The 15,524-nt window shown below is 29.9% G+C and overlaps 2 protein-coding genes across 2 annotated transcripts in view; both read left to right on the plus strand.

Annotated features, from left to right (window-relative positions):
- The first annotated feature begins 734 nt into the window (after window positions 1-734).
- On the plus strand, window positions 735-5,301 carry LOC106759166 (uncharacterized protein YMR315W). Its single transcript, XM_014642188.2, has 13 exons — window positions 735-817; window positions 911-1,038; window positions 1,134-1,274; window positions 1,595-1,643; window positions 1,860-1,877; window positions 2,877-2,992; window positions 3,056-3,169; window positions 3,681-3,731; window positions 4,091-4,179; window positions 4,259-4,319; window positions 4,429-4,503; window positions 4,582-4,692; window positions 4,886-5,301. Exons 2-13 carry the CDS (start codon window positions 913-915, stop codon window positions 5,012-5,014), a joined length of 1,080 nt encoding a protein of 359 aa, XP_014497674.1. The 5' UTR covers window positions 735-817; window positions 911-912; the 3' UTR covers window positions 5,015-5,301.
- Window positions 5,302-12,629: 7,328 nt separating this feature from the next.
- LOC106759563 (uncharacterized protein YMR315W) overlaps window positions 12,630-15,524 on the plus strand; it is a 7,370-nt gene continuing 4,475 nt past the window's right edge. The window contains exons 1-5 of the mRNA XM_014642787.2: window positions 12,630-12,744; window positions 12,841-12,968; window positions 13,062-13,202; window positions 13,526-13,574; window positions 13,759-13,776. Coding sequence (XP_014498273.1) covers window positions 12,843-12,968; window positions 13,062-13,202; window positions 13,526-13,574; window positions 13,759-13,776 — 334 coding nt within the window. The 5' untranslated portion in view covers window positions 12,630-12,744; window positions 12,841-12,842. The remainder of the gene's footprint in view (window positions 12,745-12,840; window positions 12,969-13,061; window positions 13,203-13,525; window positions 13,575-13,758; window positions 13,777-15,524) is intronic.

Genomic DNA, 15,524 nt, shown 5'->3' on the forward strand with positions numbered 1-15,524 from the left:
CAGTAGATATACTACATGCCGATTTCTAACTAGACGTATACTATCGATTTATTGACTATATATTCTTACAAAGTTATAATTTGCCAAGTCTTTATTATAAGTAATTGTGGTCGTTACTTAAAAAGTCTTACATTAATAATGATGAATTTCATTGTTATATATGATTAGTTTAAAAAAAAAAAATCAAAATTACATTGTTAAAATATTCATGTAATCACAAAACATATGTACGTGAGAGAGAATTTTATTAACTTTTATATTATCTTGTGAATTATATTAATATTTTTTATACTGAAAATGCACAAAACATATATTAATAATGTTTTTTTAAACTGAAAATGCATAAAACTTAGATTAATAATATTTTTTATCTTATGAATTATATTAATAATATTTTTTTATCCTGAAAGCGCTTAAAACTTAACATCAAATTATGTACTTATCTTTTTTTATAAGACTAATTAACTACTTTATCAGAAAAAAACTAGTTCATTTAATTCATTATATTAAATGTGTAAATTAAATTTATTTCATCAAAATATTTTTGACATTAATAAACATTTTTAATCACTTAAAATAGTTCCTCACCAACTAGTAATGTTGAACTAAGAAAACATTTTAATAAACAATTTTTTAAAAATTATTAATAAAAAAATAGATAGTACAAATATTAGCATCAAACAGTGGAAATATACAGTATAAATATGTTTTTTGTGGTGGTTTTTGCCCCTTAGTTCACGGCAAGGAACATAGTCACCACCTCATTACAAAAACCAAACAAGTAGAAGAAATAGTGAGAAGAAAGAGAAAAAGCAAGGTGAGATTTGATTAGAAAACGGAATCGGTATAAACATTACACTGCACTCTATATGCATAGTGAAATTTGTGTGGCATTTTGATTGTATTGTAGTGATGGCGACGAAGGTTCCTCAGATCGCTATTCTGGGAGCTGGAATCTTTGTGAAGGCTCAGTACCTCCCTAGACTCTTCGAGATCGCTCATCTCTTCCAACTCAAAGCCATTTGGAGCCGCACTCAGGTAATACCATTTCTCCATTACTATTGCATTGTTTATTTTCGCCTTTTTTTTTCCAATCTTATCGGTTACCTTCAATTCATTTTTTTTCTGCGCAGGAATCCGCTACGGTGGCCGTAGGCCTAGCCCGTAAGCGTTTTCCCGGAGTAGAGTGTAAGTGGGGAGACAGCGGTCTTGAAGAGATCATCCAAGATGGATCCATAGAAGCAGTTGCTGTCGTTTTGGCTGGACAAAATCAGGTTTCTTATTTCTCTTCTCTATCGTCGTATTTACCTTTTCTCACTCTCAATCACTTGTGTATGCATAACAATTAAGGTAATTATTTCTCATTTAAATCCTAATTAAATCAGATTATAAATAATAACAATCATGTTGCCGTCTACCTGCTGCATTGATTGCCATACTGTGTATTACCTACTTTCAAAATGTGGATTTGGTTATCCATGAACCAGATTGTTTATCTGTCAACTTTAATTGAAATTGGAAGGACTTTTATACTTGAATTCTACAGAATTTACAATTTCTTTGTATTTTCTTGACAAACAATCAATTGTTCCAGGTCGACATTTCACTGAAGCTGCTAAAGGCTGGTAAACATGTTCTTCAAGGTAATGGTTTTTGTATATGTACGTGTGTACAAGTTTGTTTATGAGGGTCAGACTAATTGCGTCGATGAGGAACTTGCCTGGCTACTTCACGTCATGCTAGTAAATTTACTTTGATAACAAATTTGTTTTTACATATATCTTTTGTGCCACTGACTAAATTTTATGTTTGTTCGGATATATTGTACGCGTTGGATGCCTAATTTGGTGGATATAAAGAGAAACCTGCAGCATCTGGTAATTAGTGTTTTGTTATAGCAATTGTATACTTCTATCTACACTAAATTGTATACTAATTTAGAATTGTTTACCGATGAGGTAGTATTGACTATGAATGAGAAGAATTGTTTCATCTAGTATGTTCAAGTCTTTCAGCAGTTGGGTTAGGGTTTCATAGTAAAGAGTAAGGTAAAGAAAAATTAGAAAGGAACATGAAAGCAGGAGATAGTATGGCTGCTTACTTGATGTAATAATCATGTCTATTTGTAACAATCACGGGTCAAACACCAAGCAATACACAAGTTAGATTACAAGATTTCACCAGGTGTTATAGACCATGATTCCCATCTCACTCTTATATTGAAAATCTAGTAGGACCTAGCGATACCTTTGATAGTGAGTTGGAAAAATACCGTTTCCTTGTCACATTGATAACTTTTATGAGGTGTTCATTGTATAATGGTATATTCTATCTCTTTCTAATGGTCAGTTACCTCATCATGTTGGTCTTATACAATTTGTTGACTGTATTGTCGTCATGTCTTGTAGAAATGACATTCTAAGATGCTTTCTCTTCTAAACTTAGGCCGCATTTGTCTGGGATGAAAATGGAGAGAAGGGAAGTTGAATTTGGTAGTTTGGTGTTGAGAATAAGAGAGAATTGAAGAGGATGGGCAAAAAATGAAAAAAGAGAGAGGAAAAACTAGGATTTTACTCCTAAAGTTTTGATTTGTTTCGTATGTGGTGAGGGGTATAATGAGCTTTATAGTATTCATATAATTTATATCCAATCAAACATATTAAATTACACAATTTCCAAAAAGCTTTAACTCTATTTCTCACCTATTTTTACTCTATCAAACGACTAAACATATAATTTTATTTCTCACCTATTTATCTTTTCTCAACTTATTTCTCTATTTTCATTCCCTCTATCTATCTTTCCAAAATCCTCTATATTTCTCTTCAGAATAAAACAGGGCAATAGCATAACTATACATCGATATAATAATGCAGGTACAAGTGAATTGGAAACTGCACTGTCTAGCTACAAATCTATTTCCGCTGACTTTCCTGGTCAATTAATATGGTCTGTGGCTGAAAATTACCGATTTGAGTCTGGCTTAAAAGAGGTATATGTTTGTTTGAGATCTTGACCTATGAATCCAACTGTGGAGTCACAAGTTTTTTGGCAGTGCAAGAAACTTATTGCTGGCATTGGGAAAATGATGAGTGTTCAAGTTATTATTGAAGGATCAATGAACAGTTCAAACCCCTACTTTTCAAGCAATTGGAGGCGCAATTTAACTGTATGTTCTTTGTAATTTAGTTGTGCACTGTTTGAATATTCAAATTTAAAAGAACATTTGTCATACATATGTTTTTGGATCACTTAAATGAACTACCATTCTGACCTATTAACTAAAAGAACTCTACTATTTATAATATAATAATAATAATCGAGTAATATATTAAATCTTAATACATGAACTTTATGTTGGTAGTGAATAAAAAGGAGGTATAATTTTATTCCTCTCCTAGATTCTAATCCGTGGAGTTACCTTTACAATACCGGAAATCCAAGTTTTTATTCTTTATATGTCTTAATCTAAGGGTTACTGAAACAATGAAATCCATTTTTAATAAGAGTTTATCTTTTTCTTATTCCCTTTTCTGTGGCTAATAGCTAAAATATTGCTAATTTAAAACTCTTCAATAACTTGTCATGTTATTAGCATAACAGTTTATGCCTGTCTTATTGTCTTAATTATTCATTTTTGGTTCCGTATGTGAGGTTGTTCCTTTTTTTCTTTCTGGCAGGGAGGTTTCATTATTGATATGGGCGTGCATTACATTGCAGGGTTAAGAATGGTATAATCTTTGACTTACGGTGTGCATTTTGATTGCTTTATTTATTATCTCGTCTTTCTGGTGTTTCCAATGCAATTTATGGTGGCAATAAACTCTTATTATTGGTCTTATCAAACTGATATCCTTTGGCATCTTACCAAAACTTTGTTATTAGTGTTTAATGCTCTGCCTACCAAAATACACTTGGGCAATGAAAAGTTATTAGTTGTATTTTGACCTGCTTATAGTAAAGTTGCTTGTTATTCTAGAAGTTGGTAAAGTTTTCTTTCAATTTACTTCTCTATTAGGAGTCCTAGAGAAGGGGCTTATAGGCCCGATTAATCTAAATAATGATGTTCTTAATCTTTTTTTTTTGGCAGCTTGTTGGGTGTGAGGTCGTTTCCGTTTCAGCAATGACGTCTCATGTAGATATGACCTTACCTTCCCCAGATAATGTATCAGCTGTCTTGTAAGCTTCTATTTCACGGAGTTAATTTTACTATACCTGACTGGAAATCCAAGATTAATTTTGGAATCTTTTGCCTTAGTCATTTGGAGAATGGATGTTCAGGAGTGTTTGTAATGGTTGTCTCCTCCAGATCACCCAAGGCATGTGGTCAAAAGATCATTCTTCTTACAAAAGCACACTTGTGTCACACCTGCTAGGCTGTAGATATGCTTACTATTCATGCATTTATTTATTTTTAATATATTATAGACCTTGTGGCGAGTTGTTGGCTTGAATGGAACCCTGCAAGTTGAGCGTGGTTTCCAAGGAGAACATGGTTACCTGGTACGAACTGTAGTTTATGTTACTGGTTTTCATAAATAAAATGGGATCAGTTTTTTTATGTGTTGTAATGCTATGTAGGTTTCTTTTTATGGTGCCGATGGACCAAAGGAGAGCACCTTCTTTCCATTCAATGGAGTAACCGAGGAATTAAAAGCTTTTATTAATGATGTATCTGAAAACACCCTCAAGGTAAATTGAGTCCTCATGTTTGAATTCCTAAACAAATTCTCTAGTTGATTATTCATGTTACTCGTTTTCTCATTTGCTTGTCCAAACATTCCTGGAACTAGAAATTCAGACTTCAGGCACATTATAATAACAATATAAAGAACAACCTTGAACAGGGTGCTGTTTTCTAGTCTAATTTATTTCCTTGTAGCAGAAGGGGAGCCAGTTTGTGGCTGAGCCCCGTCTCTCTTTTGTCGAGGGTGCAAGAGATGTTGCTGTGTTAGAGGCAATGCTTGAATCTGGAGCTAGACAAGGTGAACTTGTCCAGGTGAAAAAGTTTTGAGGTAATCATGGAACCAACCCTTTTTCACCGGTTGCCTTGTTCAATGTTTACCAATATTTACTCTGTAATGTTATAGAACAATGAACTGAGCAAGGCAGTTAAGTATAGATGAATAAGCTTGTTTAAATAATTACCCTCATCAATGTCATTGGATGAAGCTTTTTTAGTGTTTGCTTAAGTTTATTGAAATTATTGTTGGTATGCTCTTCAATCTGAAACTTCTAATAACTTGAGGCTCTACTAACTTTTATTGGGCCAAAGCTTCAAAATGTACTATTTTACCTGAACGGATTAACTTTTTTAAAAGTTAGGTACATTTGGAAGGATGCCTTTGTGAAGATTAAATTGCTTTTCAAACACAGTTTTGGTTTCTAATGCACGACTTGACTATTTTTATTTTTAATTTACACGATGTCTTTTTACTAGCATAATTTTGACCTTCTTTTAGTTTACACTAAAATTGTATTTGTAAATATAATTTAGTGTAAATTAAAAAATATTAATTTTTCCTCCTAATTTAAAAAAAAAAAAACTTAAAATTGTATTTCTAACTAAAATTTAAATTCTCTAAGTTAATAAAGTTATGTTTTATACCCGAGGTCATTTCATCGATCTGTTTTTTTAGATTAAATTATATCATTAAATAACTTTTAAACAAAAAACTGTATTTTAAAATTTGTTAAATTTGGAATTAGTGTTGTGATAAGATCATATTTATTAACTTTGATATTCACAGTGAATTATTTAATATTATTGAAAAATATTAAAACTAATTTACGCATACTTTGGTAATGTATAAAAATTGAAATCCTTGGTTTTTTAGTTTTTTTAGTGATAAGTTTTGTAGCAATTAAGATGAACATTTTTTATAAGTATTTTAGAGAACTATATATGTGGATAATGAGATAATGTGATGTGGGTAACAAGTTTATGAATATTTTGCAATAATTATTTATAAAAAATTACAGGAGGAAAAAGAGTAGTTTAATATTATTTCTTAAAAGAGAAAAGCTTGTTATTACGGTCCAAACATTTTAATTCCGAAAAAGAAGTTTAATTATTAACTTAATTTTTATATTTAGGTTTTTTATTTTTATATTTTTTACTTAATTGTTTTTTTATTTTTTAAAATAGATTTTGTAACATTCCAATAAATATAGCTTGAAAACTATCATTTATTTTAGGAGTATACATAAACAATAATAAAGAATAATAGGAGATAAACACGTTGGAGTAAAGAGAATATGAGATTTCATATAAAATTTAAAGTTGAACACAACATAGAAGTCTGATAGCATTTACAATTTAAGGCCGAACAGTCATATGACAAGTTCCAGACCGAATGATACATTAAAGAGATATCTAGGCCAAACGGTTCTTACAAAACCCAAACCGAACGGTTACATACACTAAGCGAAAGTAAAATCTAATCTAAGGACTGGACGGTTCTACACAATTTTCCGGCATCACATCCAAGGGTTGTTTTGTCTGCAGGGCATCTTCCAAAGTATCTTCAAGAGCACCCTCTGCTCACACCCAAATGGATGATCATTGTAGTGAAGAGAACAAACCGGACGGTCAAATACCGAACGACAACATAGACAAGACAGAACAGATAAGGGTAAGCTTATGTAAATTTAATTAATCATTTCCAATATATTTTTCAAAACATACACATGAATCACATACATCAATATCACAATCATAAATTATAAGTTAAGTATTTCCATAAAAATATTGAACGTTATCCACATCATAACCAATTCTTCAAGACTCTGTCCGGACGGTATGACCATGTATGCTCGCCGCTCTCTGCACCCGGGTGGACCTGGCTGGGATACACTGAACAGACCGCCACCCGAGGTTAGTCCGGTGGAACCACCTCGGTATAGAAATACCCTGAGGCTAAAGGACCTTCTGCCATTCCCACGCATAAGTTACCCTTCTCTACCTGAGAAGGCGTAATCACGGAATATCAGGATAGAGTCAGAACCTGAGCCTTTAGCCACGGTCATACTTTACCAATCCAATTCCAATCATGAGATATTCCTCCCTGGAATACTCTTAAATCACAATAAATTCGTTCATCATTTACTTCTTTTCTTAAAATCAGTACGGATACAAAATGACCAATGGTGATAAGGAAACTGAATATCAAAGGGATTCAATAAGTGACCGAACGGTCAAAGAACAAGAGACTGAATAAAACAAGGAATTTTAATAGTTGACCGGACGGTCTAGCATAGAATAAAACCGAACCCTTTTGAAAACAATACAGGTAGACTTATTCATGAAGAAGAATGAACGCTAAACAACATAAGTCATTCTTGGAAGGAAACGAATACCAAGTTTATGACTTTAGCCAAATGCCTTTATGACTAGCAGAAGTTCTCTTCAATAAAAACGAGTGTCAGTGCAAAACCGAACACTCTGTGAGGAATCAAGTGTCAGTGTAAGACCGTACACTTTTCAAATAAATAATATTATAAACCGAATGTTTTTCCAAGAAGGATAATTAATATCAAACCGAGTACTTAGTCTATGACCAAATGCTCAAACATAATATCATATTTGTAAATCCTAACGCTTGGTTTATGACTAAATGTTCTTAAAATAATTAATAGCAATAATATGAAGCCGAATGCTTCAGAAATAGAGTGTCAGTCTAATACTAAACACTTGTATGACCGAATGTATAGTTTATGACCGAACGTTCTTAGAATTCAAGTACTGGTATAAGACCTAGCACTTTTTAAATGAACATTATCAATATAAACCGAACGCTCAGTGTATGACTGAACGTTCTAAATAGTTAATGTGATACCGGATACTCAGTCTATGACCAAGCACTTAGAGACCGAACGTTCAGTATAAGACCGGACATCCTTTAATGGTTAATTCCGAACGGATAACCAAGCAAGATATTTAAGTTTCAACACAAAGATACCAGATCAATTGTTTTAAGAGGAAACCGAACGGTCCTAATGACCCTTCGATTACAGATTCATATTTTCACTAAGTTATATAACCTTATAAAATATTTCATACCAAAATCAAACATGCATTTCTCAACAACAAGATCATACATTCAGCAAACATAACTCACAAAATCATGCATACAAAATAATCATAATTAAATTTATAAGCTTCCCTTACCTCTAAATCCAGCTAAGCTTCTAAGTTCTTTACAACAACTACTTCTATGGCTCCAATTCAAGGTCTGATCGGTGAAATACATCCATTATTGCATCAAATGCACAAAATGGATTCAGAGAATGAGTTAACAAACACATGCAAGTATGAAACGGTTCTTGCATGCAAGGAAGGAAAGGAATTTCAAAAGGATAGAATTGCTTACCGGTTCAAATGAAAATCTGATCAGTGCAATAAAAAATTCTTGGCACCAGGAGTATTTATTCTAAAAGAAGGTTGATGATCGGAGGGAAGGAAGTGGTCGGAATCTTAGAGAGAATGTGGAGGGTTTTAAAGAGAAGGAGGAGAAAACTGGAGTTCTCAAGTTTGGGAGAAGAAGATCGCATGCAGGGAAAATGATGCCAGATTTAAAATCCCAGCTTTTATACCACCTCCAAAACCGAATGGTCCAATCCCATGCTGCCACATGTTTCCACTTTCTGAATTGCTGCACTCCATGAGCTGCCACTTGGATTTCACTTCCTGCACATCTCACCTCCTTCTGCTACCGCACGGTTTCCAACGGATGGGGAATTAAAGAATGGTTGACAACTTTGTCTCCCATTACCATGGAGAAACCGGGAGGGAGTGACATGTGTCTCCCACTAAAGTGGAGAATTTATGGGATGTGACAGATTTAATTTGTTTTTTTGTTGTTAAATTAGAATTAACGCATTTTGGAAATATCATGTATTAACTTAATTTTGTCGTGTGTTAAAATTTGAATTATCTTTTAATTGAATCATGTGTTAAAATTTGGATTATCTTTTAATTAAATGTGTTACATGTTAAGATGTTAAGATTAGAAGAGTTTCAAAGTACTAGCTTAAATGATAAAGTGTAGCAGTTAATGGAAAATATTACATTGATTTTTTTTTTTATAAAAATAGAATTAGTAGAATTCTTATTCTTATAAAAAAAAGTTCAATGCGGTATCTTTGCTCTATTGATTATATGTCAAAAATTAAGTCTATGACGTGTTAAAATTTAAGTTTATCACTTGTCTATTTCCTATATTGTAATCTCTCTTATTTTAATTCATCACATCTTAAAAGTAAAATATGATCTAGATTTTAATAGGTGACAAATCCAAATTTTGAAAAAAAAAACACTTTCAACATTAATATTAATTTAAAAAATGATTACGTGGACTTTCTTTTATAAAATATTAAGTTAATGAATTTTCTTAAAAAGTAAAAACTTAATTAAATTAAAATATATATAAATACAAAAATGAATAAAAATAAATAAATATAATCATCAAATAAGAAATTAAACCTTTAAATAATAAAGATTCTAATTATAATATTAACTTTTAGAAATACAGATACAAAAGAAAAGAACTTCACTCACATTTCTATTAGACAAATTTGATTGTCTTAGGCAAATTTTTTTTAAAATTACGTTAATAGATAAGTTGTATAGTCTATCACATTACTTCAAATTAAAAAGTTGTAAAACTTAGTTTTGAAAAAATTAAAAAGATAAACTTGGGCATTCCTGACACGTTTTGTTCACATTTCTAATCGATTATAAGAAATTGATCGAGTGTATAATTTTAGAATTTAATATCTTTTTTTTTTTTTTACTTTTGGTTAGGAATATTCGAAATGGTTCTAATTTTATTTTTCTATTCAATGTAGTCTTAAAGAATGTAATTTGTGTTTAATTTAATCCTTTTTCTGTTCTATATAATTCTAAAGAACGTAATTTGTGTTCAATTTAGTCCTTGTTTATAGTTCACGGAATTTGTAAAAATGACTAAATTGAACACAAATTACGTTCTATAGGATTACATTGAATAAAAAAATAAAATCGAAACCATTTCGAATATGGGATAAAAAAAAGGTATTTTACCATCATTAAAAGAGTACACAAGTTTAGTATTGGTTTTTTTAGGTCTTTGGCATGAATTTAAAATAAGTTTCTTTTTTGGCGTTTTAATTTGGTCTTTTTTATTTTTAAATTAAAACAATTAAAGAACTATAGTTAAATTGATGAAGGTGTTGCGTGACATGCTGAGAGTATAGTTTTAAATTACTTGTCATTAAAAAATGTCTTAATTGTATTTATTTTATTTTTGAATTAAAAAATGAAGTGTACAAAGTGAAATTAAAAAAATAAGTCCTGAAAGCACTTTCTTTTTAGGATGTGTTCACTTGCGGGTGACAGGAGGTGATTGGAGAAGAGTGATTTAGTGGATTTGAAGATAATATTTTTTGTTGTTTATTTGAGTGAATTTGGAAGTAAACGAGACTGAATTTTGAAGTAAATTTTTTTAATTTATCATAAAAACTAAATCCTACACAAATTCTCACAAACTTTATTTCAAAATTCAGTTTATCTCCAAATTCCTTCAAATAAACAACAACAAAAATTACCCTCAAATCCACTCAAATACTCTCTTCCAATCACTCCAAGTTAACACATCCAGCGAAATCGAAATTAAATTGGGAGAAGATGAAGTTTAGGGTTCTTGATGCTACGGCATGATATTGAAAGGAAACATTGTAACACTTACAGTAGATAGCAAGACGGTGACCCGTCTCCTCAATCCTTTCAGAGGGACGAAATCCTGATTGGAGAAACTCTATGCCTGTGATCCTCAGCTTGGGAGGACCACCCTCTCTGTGATCCTCAAATCCACAGTTTCCTTCTTTCTCCCTTTTTTCTTTGATCGGTCCTTTCCTCCATCTCGCTCCTCACCTTTAACTGCTCCACTTTGTAAGGAATCTGTTCATTACCATAATATTATAATAAATTATATTTTAATTATAATCCATCTTAATTAAAACTTAAATTATAATCAATTATATTTTAATTTACTTCCTTTAAATGGTATGGAAGTACACGACTTTCCTATCAATATAATTTTAAAACTTTTTGGTTACTTCCATAATAAAACAATATAAACGTACAAAAACCCACATTTAGTACTATCAAAGATACCCTTGATAACCTAAAAAATGAACATAACAGGATTATGGTGCCAACAGACCACAACAACAAAAATGTCAATCACAACAAATCAAAGAGCATAACAGAAAAATGGAGGAAAGAAAACTGAAAACTATCCAATTTAACACTAATCAAACAATCAATACCACTTAATAATTTAAAATAATAATATATGTTATTATATTAATAAAATAGATTGTAAAATATATATTTTTTTAAATATTATTATAAACTATTGTGTGACCCAAGACTGTCCACGTATTAGGACTCTATAATTCACGTCACTCTGAATTCGCACGCGACCCATACCTACCAACATACAGACAAACACGTGTAACACGTTCATAATTTTATTAACTTTTATAATATTATCTTCAGTTAAATATGTTTTTAGTCCTTATATTTTGGAACGATTTTGGTTTTAGTCTATTTTCAAAGTATGGTATAATTTAGTCCTTCAATTTTAGAAAACTCTGTTTTTAGTCTATTCTACCAATTTTTTTTAGCTTTATTTGTTGTTTCAAACACGTTTCATTATAGCATTTGAATTATTTACACTGTTTGACGCATTTTTCTTCAATGTTAACTAAAAAACGTGCTTGAAACAACAAATAAAGTTAAAAAAAATTGGTAAAAAAAAGACTAAAACCAAAGTTTTATAAGGTTGAAGGACTAAATTGTATCATAGTTTAAAAATGGACTAAAACTAAAATCGTCCCAAAGAATAGGGACTAAAAACATATTTAACCCTGTTATCTTTACAACTATATTAATAATATTTTTTATACTCAAAATGCATAAAACACACAAATCAAATTCTATGTTTGAAATAATATTTCTATAACATTACTTAACTAACTTATCAGTAAAACTTATAAATTTATTGGATAATATTTAATGTGTTAATTAAATTTATTTATTTTCAAATATTTCTGGCATTAATAAACTTTTTAACCACTTAAAGTAATTCTTCACCAACTGTTACTGTTCAACTAAGAAAAATAATTTAATTAACAACGTTTAAAAAAAACTAATACAAAAACAATTAGATTAATGAAAAAAAGTAACCTATAATATGAAACGAAAGAGTTAAATGTATTTCAAATTCTTAAACTTGTACTCGAAACTGTAATTTATTTCCATTTTAAGTTTTTTTGTATTTTTATTTTCAAACTTAAAATATAAATAGATATAATTTTTTAATTTAATAACATTAATATTTTTATATATTAAGTGATGTTTTAAATTAATATTTAAATTATAACATAGCATAAATAACTTAAACATTAAGATATTTATAATAATTAAATTAATAAATATGTATTTATTTATTAATCAAAGTAAACTATATTAAAATTTATGCTTATAAGATAAAAACATATTTATAATCCTAAAATAAATAAATAAATTTAATATCTAATAATTGATTGAGTGGAAATATATAATAAGAATATTTTATGTGGTGTGTATTGCTAAGGAGTTCACAGCGCGTTGATAGTCAACAGCTCATTCTCGAAAAGACAAACACATAAAAGATATTCCTTTGAGACTTGAAGCTGAGAAGAAAAAGATAAAGCAAGGTGAGATTTAATGAGCAACAGAATCCGCAGAAACCTTAGAATGCGTTTTGCATAGATAGTGAAATTGAAATTTCTCTGTAATTCTTGTTGTATCAGTTATGGCGACTACGGTTCCTCAGATAGCTATTCTGGGAGCTGGTATTTTTGTGAAGACTGTTTACATTCCAAAACTCGCGGAGATTTCTCATCTCTTCCATCTCAAAGCCATTTGGAGCCGTACTCAGGTATGGTACCATTCCTCCATTGCTATTGCGTAGTTTTCTGTTCGCTCTTCTTTCAATCTCATCGGTTATTCTGAATTCACTTTTTCTGCGCAGGAATCTGCTACGGCGGCCGTAGAGATAGCCAGTGAGCATTTCGCCGGCGTAGAGTGTAAATGGGGAGATAGCGGTCTTGAAGAGATCATCCAAGATGGATCCATTGATGCAGTTGCTATCGTATTGGCTGGACAAAATCAGGTTTCTTATTTCTCTTCTCTATTATCACATTTACCTTTTCTCACTCTCAATCACTTGTCTATGCATAGAAATTTAGCTAATTGTTTCTAGTTTTACTTCTAATTAAATCAAATTNNNAANNANNANNANNATGTTGTTGTTNTCTACCTGCTGCATTTATTGCCATACTGTGTATTACCTATTTTCAAAATGTGGATTTGGTTATCCAAGAACCAGACTGTTTATCTGTCAACTTCAATTGAAATTGGAAGGACTTTTATACTTGAATTCTACAGAATTTAAAATTTCTTTGCATTTTCTTAACAAACAATGAACTGTTCCAGGTTGACTTTTCACTGAGGCTGCTAAAGGCTGGTAAACATGTTCTTCAAGGTAATGATTTTTTTTAAACGTATGTGTGTACAAGTTTGTTCTTCAGATATTATCTTACTTATGAGGAACTTGCCTGGATAATTTACAAATTTGTTTTTACATATATCTCTTGTGCCATTGACTAAACTTTATTTTTGTTCTGATATATTGTACGCGTTGGATGACTAATTTGGTGGATATAAAGAGAAACCTGCAGCATCAGGTAAGTAGTGTTTTGTTACGGTAATTATATACTTCTATTTACATTAAATTGTATAAGAATTGAATTGAATTGGAAAAATAGTTTCTATGAGCTAAAACTGAAAAACTGACTAAACTGTATTTGGAATCTAACTGAACTGTTTCTCATATACCATCTCAACATTTTCTTTATAAACTCTACTTAGAATATACTGTGGACATTTTTAAGTTTAAAAATGAAAGTGTTGTCTGAGAGAGAAGGACTTTTGATGGATATAAGCAAGGAGAGTGAAATGAGATTTCCAAAATCATAGAAGACAATTTGCTTGATATCAGACAATTTGGCTGAGGGATAATGATATTTTAACCATTCATTTTTAACAATTTTTTGACAAGTGTCACCGTTTTATTGATATGTTTGAATTTATTTTAAAAAAATATTTAAAATAGATCAATTACAAACTGTCATGTTTGTGTTGTTAAAAAATTTTTAAAAAAGAATTGTTAAAAAAAAAATTTCCTTACTACTTTTACTGAGAAAGGTAATATTGGTACAATTTTTCATCTTTAAACTGCCAACAGTTCAGATCAGCAGTGCACTGGAATATACTCTTTTTGCAATTTAGTTTTTCTGAACTAAACTTCCAGCATACTTTAGTTTTTACAAAAAGCATTTTAGTTTTTCTTTTTAAAGTAAATTCATTGCAGTTCTTGAATGTTCAACTCTATTTTTGTGGAAAAAAAAGTTGATTTAACAACACTGTTTTAACAATTTTTTAATAATGATGACAGTTTGTGATTAGTCTGTTTCAAATATTCTTTTAAACATAAATTTAAATAGACCGAAGAAGTGATGACAAATGTCTTGTTATCAAAAATTTGTTAAAAAAAATTGTCAAAATATCAACTTTTATTTTTGCCCACCTCACTATCTCCATACATATGAACCTTTTAGGTTGTTTTTTCTTTATCCTCTTTTATTATTACTGGTTTAAAATCCGTGGATGGTTGTTTTTATTTTGTGTGTTTTTCATATTAATTTATTAAACTAAAAGAATTAGGGTTATATTTATTATATTATTAATAAAATATTTTTATAATTTATTTTATATATTACTATTATTATTTAATTTAGGATTAAATATGTTTTTAGTCTCTATACTTTATGGCCATTTTTGTTTTAGTTTCTCTTTCAAATTAAAGTACAATTGAGTTTTTCAACTTTAGAAAACTATGATTTTAGTACTTTTTACCAAATTTTTTTAACTTTATTTGTTATTTCAAACGCGTTTCTAAGTTAACAGGTAAAAAGGACTAAAACCAGAGTTTTCTAGAGTTGAAAGACTAAATTGTAGGGACTAAAACCAAAATCGTCTCAAAGTATAGAAACTAAAAATATATTTAACCCTTTAATTTATTACTATTGTATTTTAGTTGATGGTGTAAATGGTATAAGAAATAATTTTCATAAAAACTGAATAATAAAATTTATTTCTTTTTATTGTATTTGAAAATATAATTAAAAACTTGATTCAAAATTTTAATTTTAAATACTATTTTTGAGGTATATAAAGAGGACAATTGCATTATAACTGCTTGAAAAATTTCGAATTAGTTCTATATTTCCCTATTTTTCTTTAATAAACTACTAAGTGTGTATATTTATTGTTTATATATATATATATATATATATATATATATATATATATATATATATATATATATATATATATATATATATATATATATATAGGGGTTTGTTAACACGCG

This window comes from Vigna radiata, chromosome 4 (assembly GCF_000741045.1).
Source record: "Vigna radiata var. radiata cultivar VC1973A chromosome 4, Vradiata_ver6, whole genome shotgun sequence".
Classification (NCBI taxonomy): domain Eukaryota; kingdom Viridiplantae; phylum Streptophyta; class Magnoliopsida; order Fabales; family Fabaceae; genus Vigna; species Vigna radiata.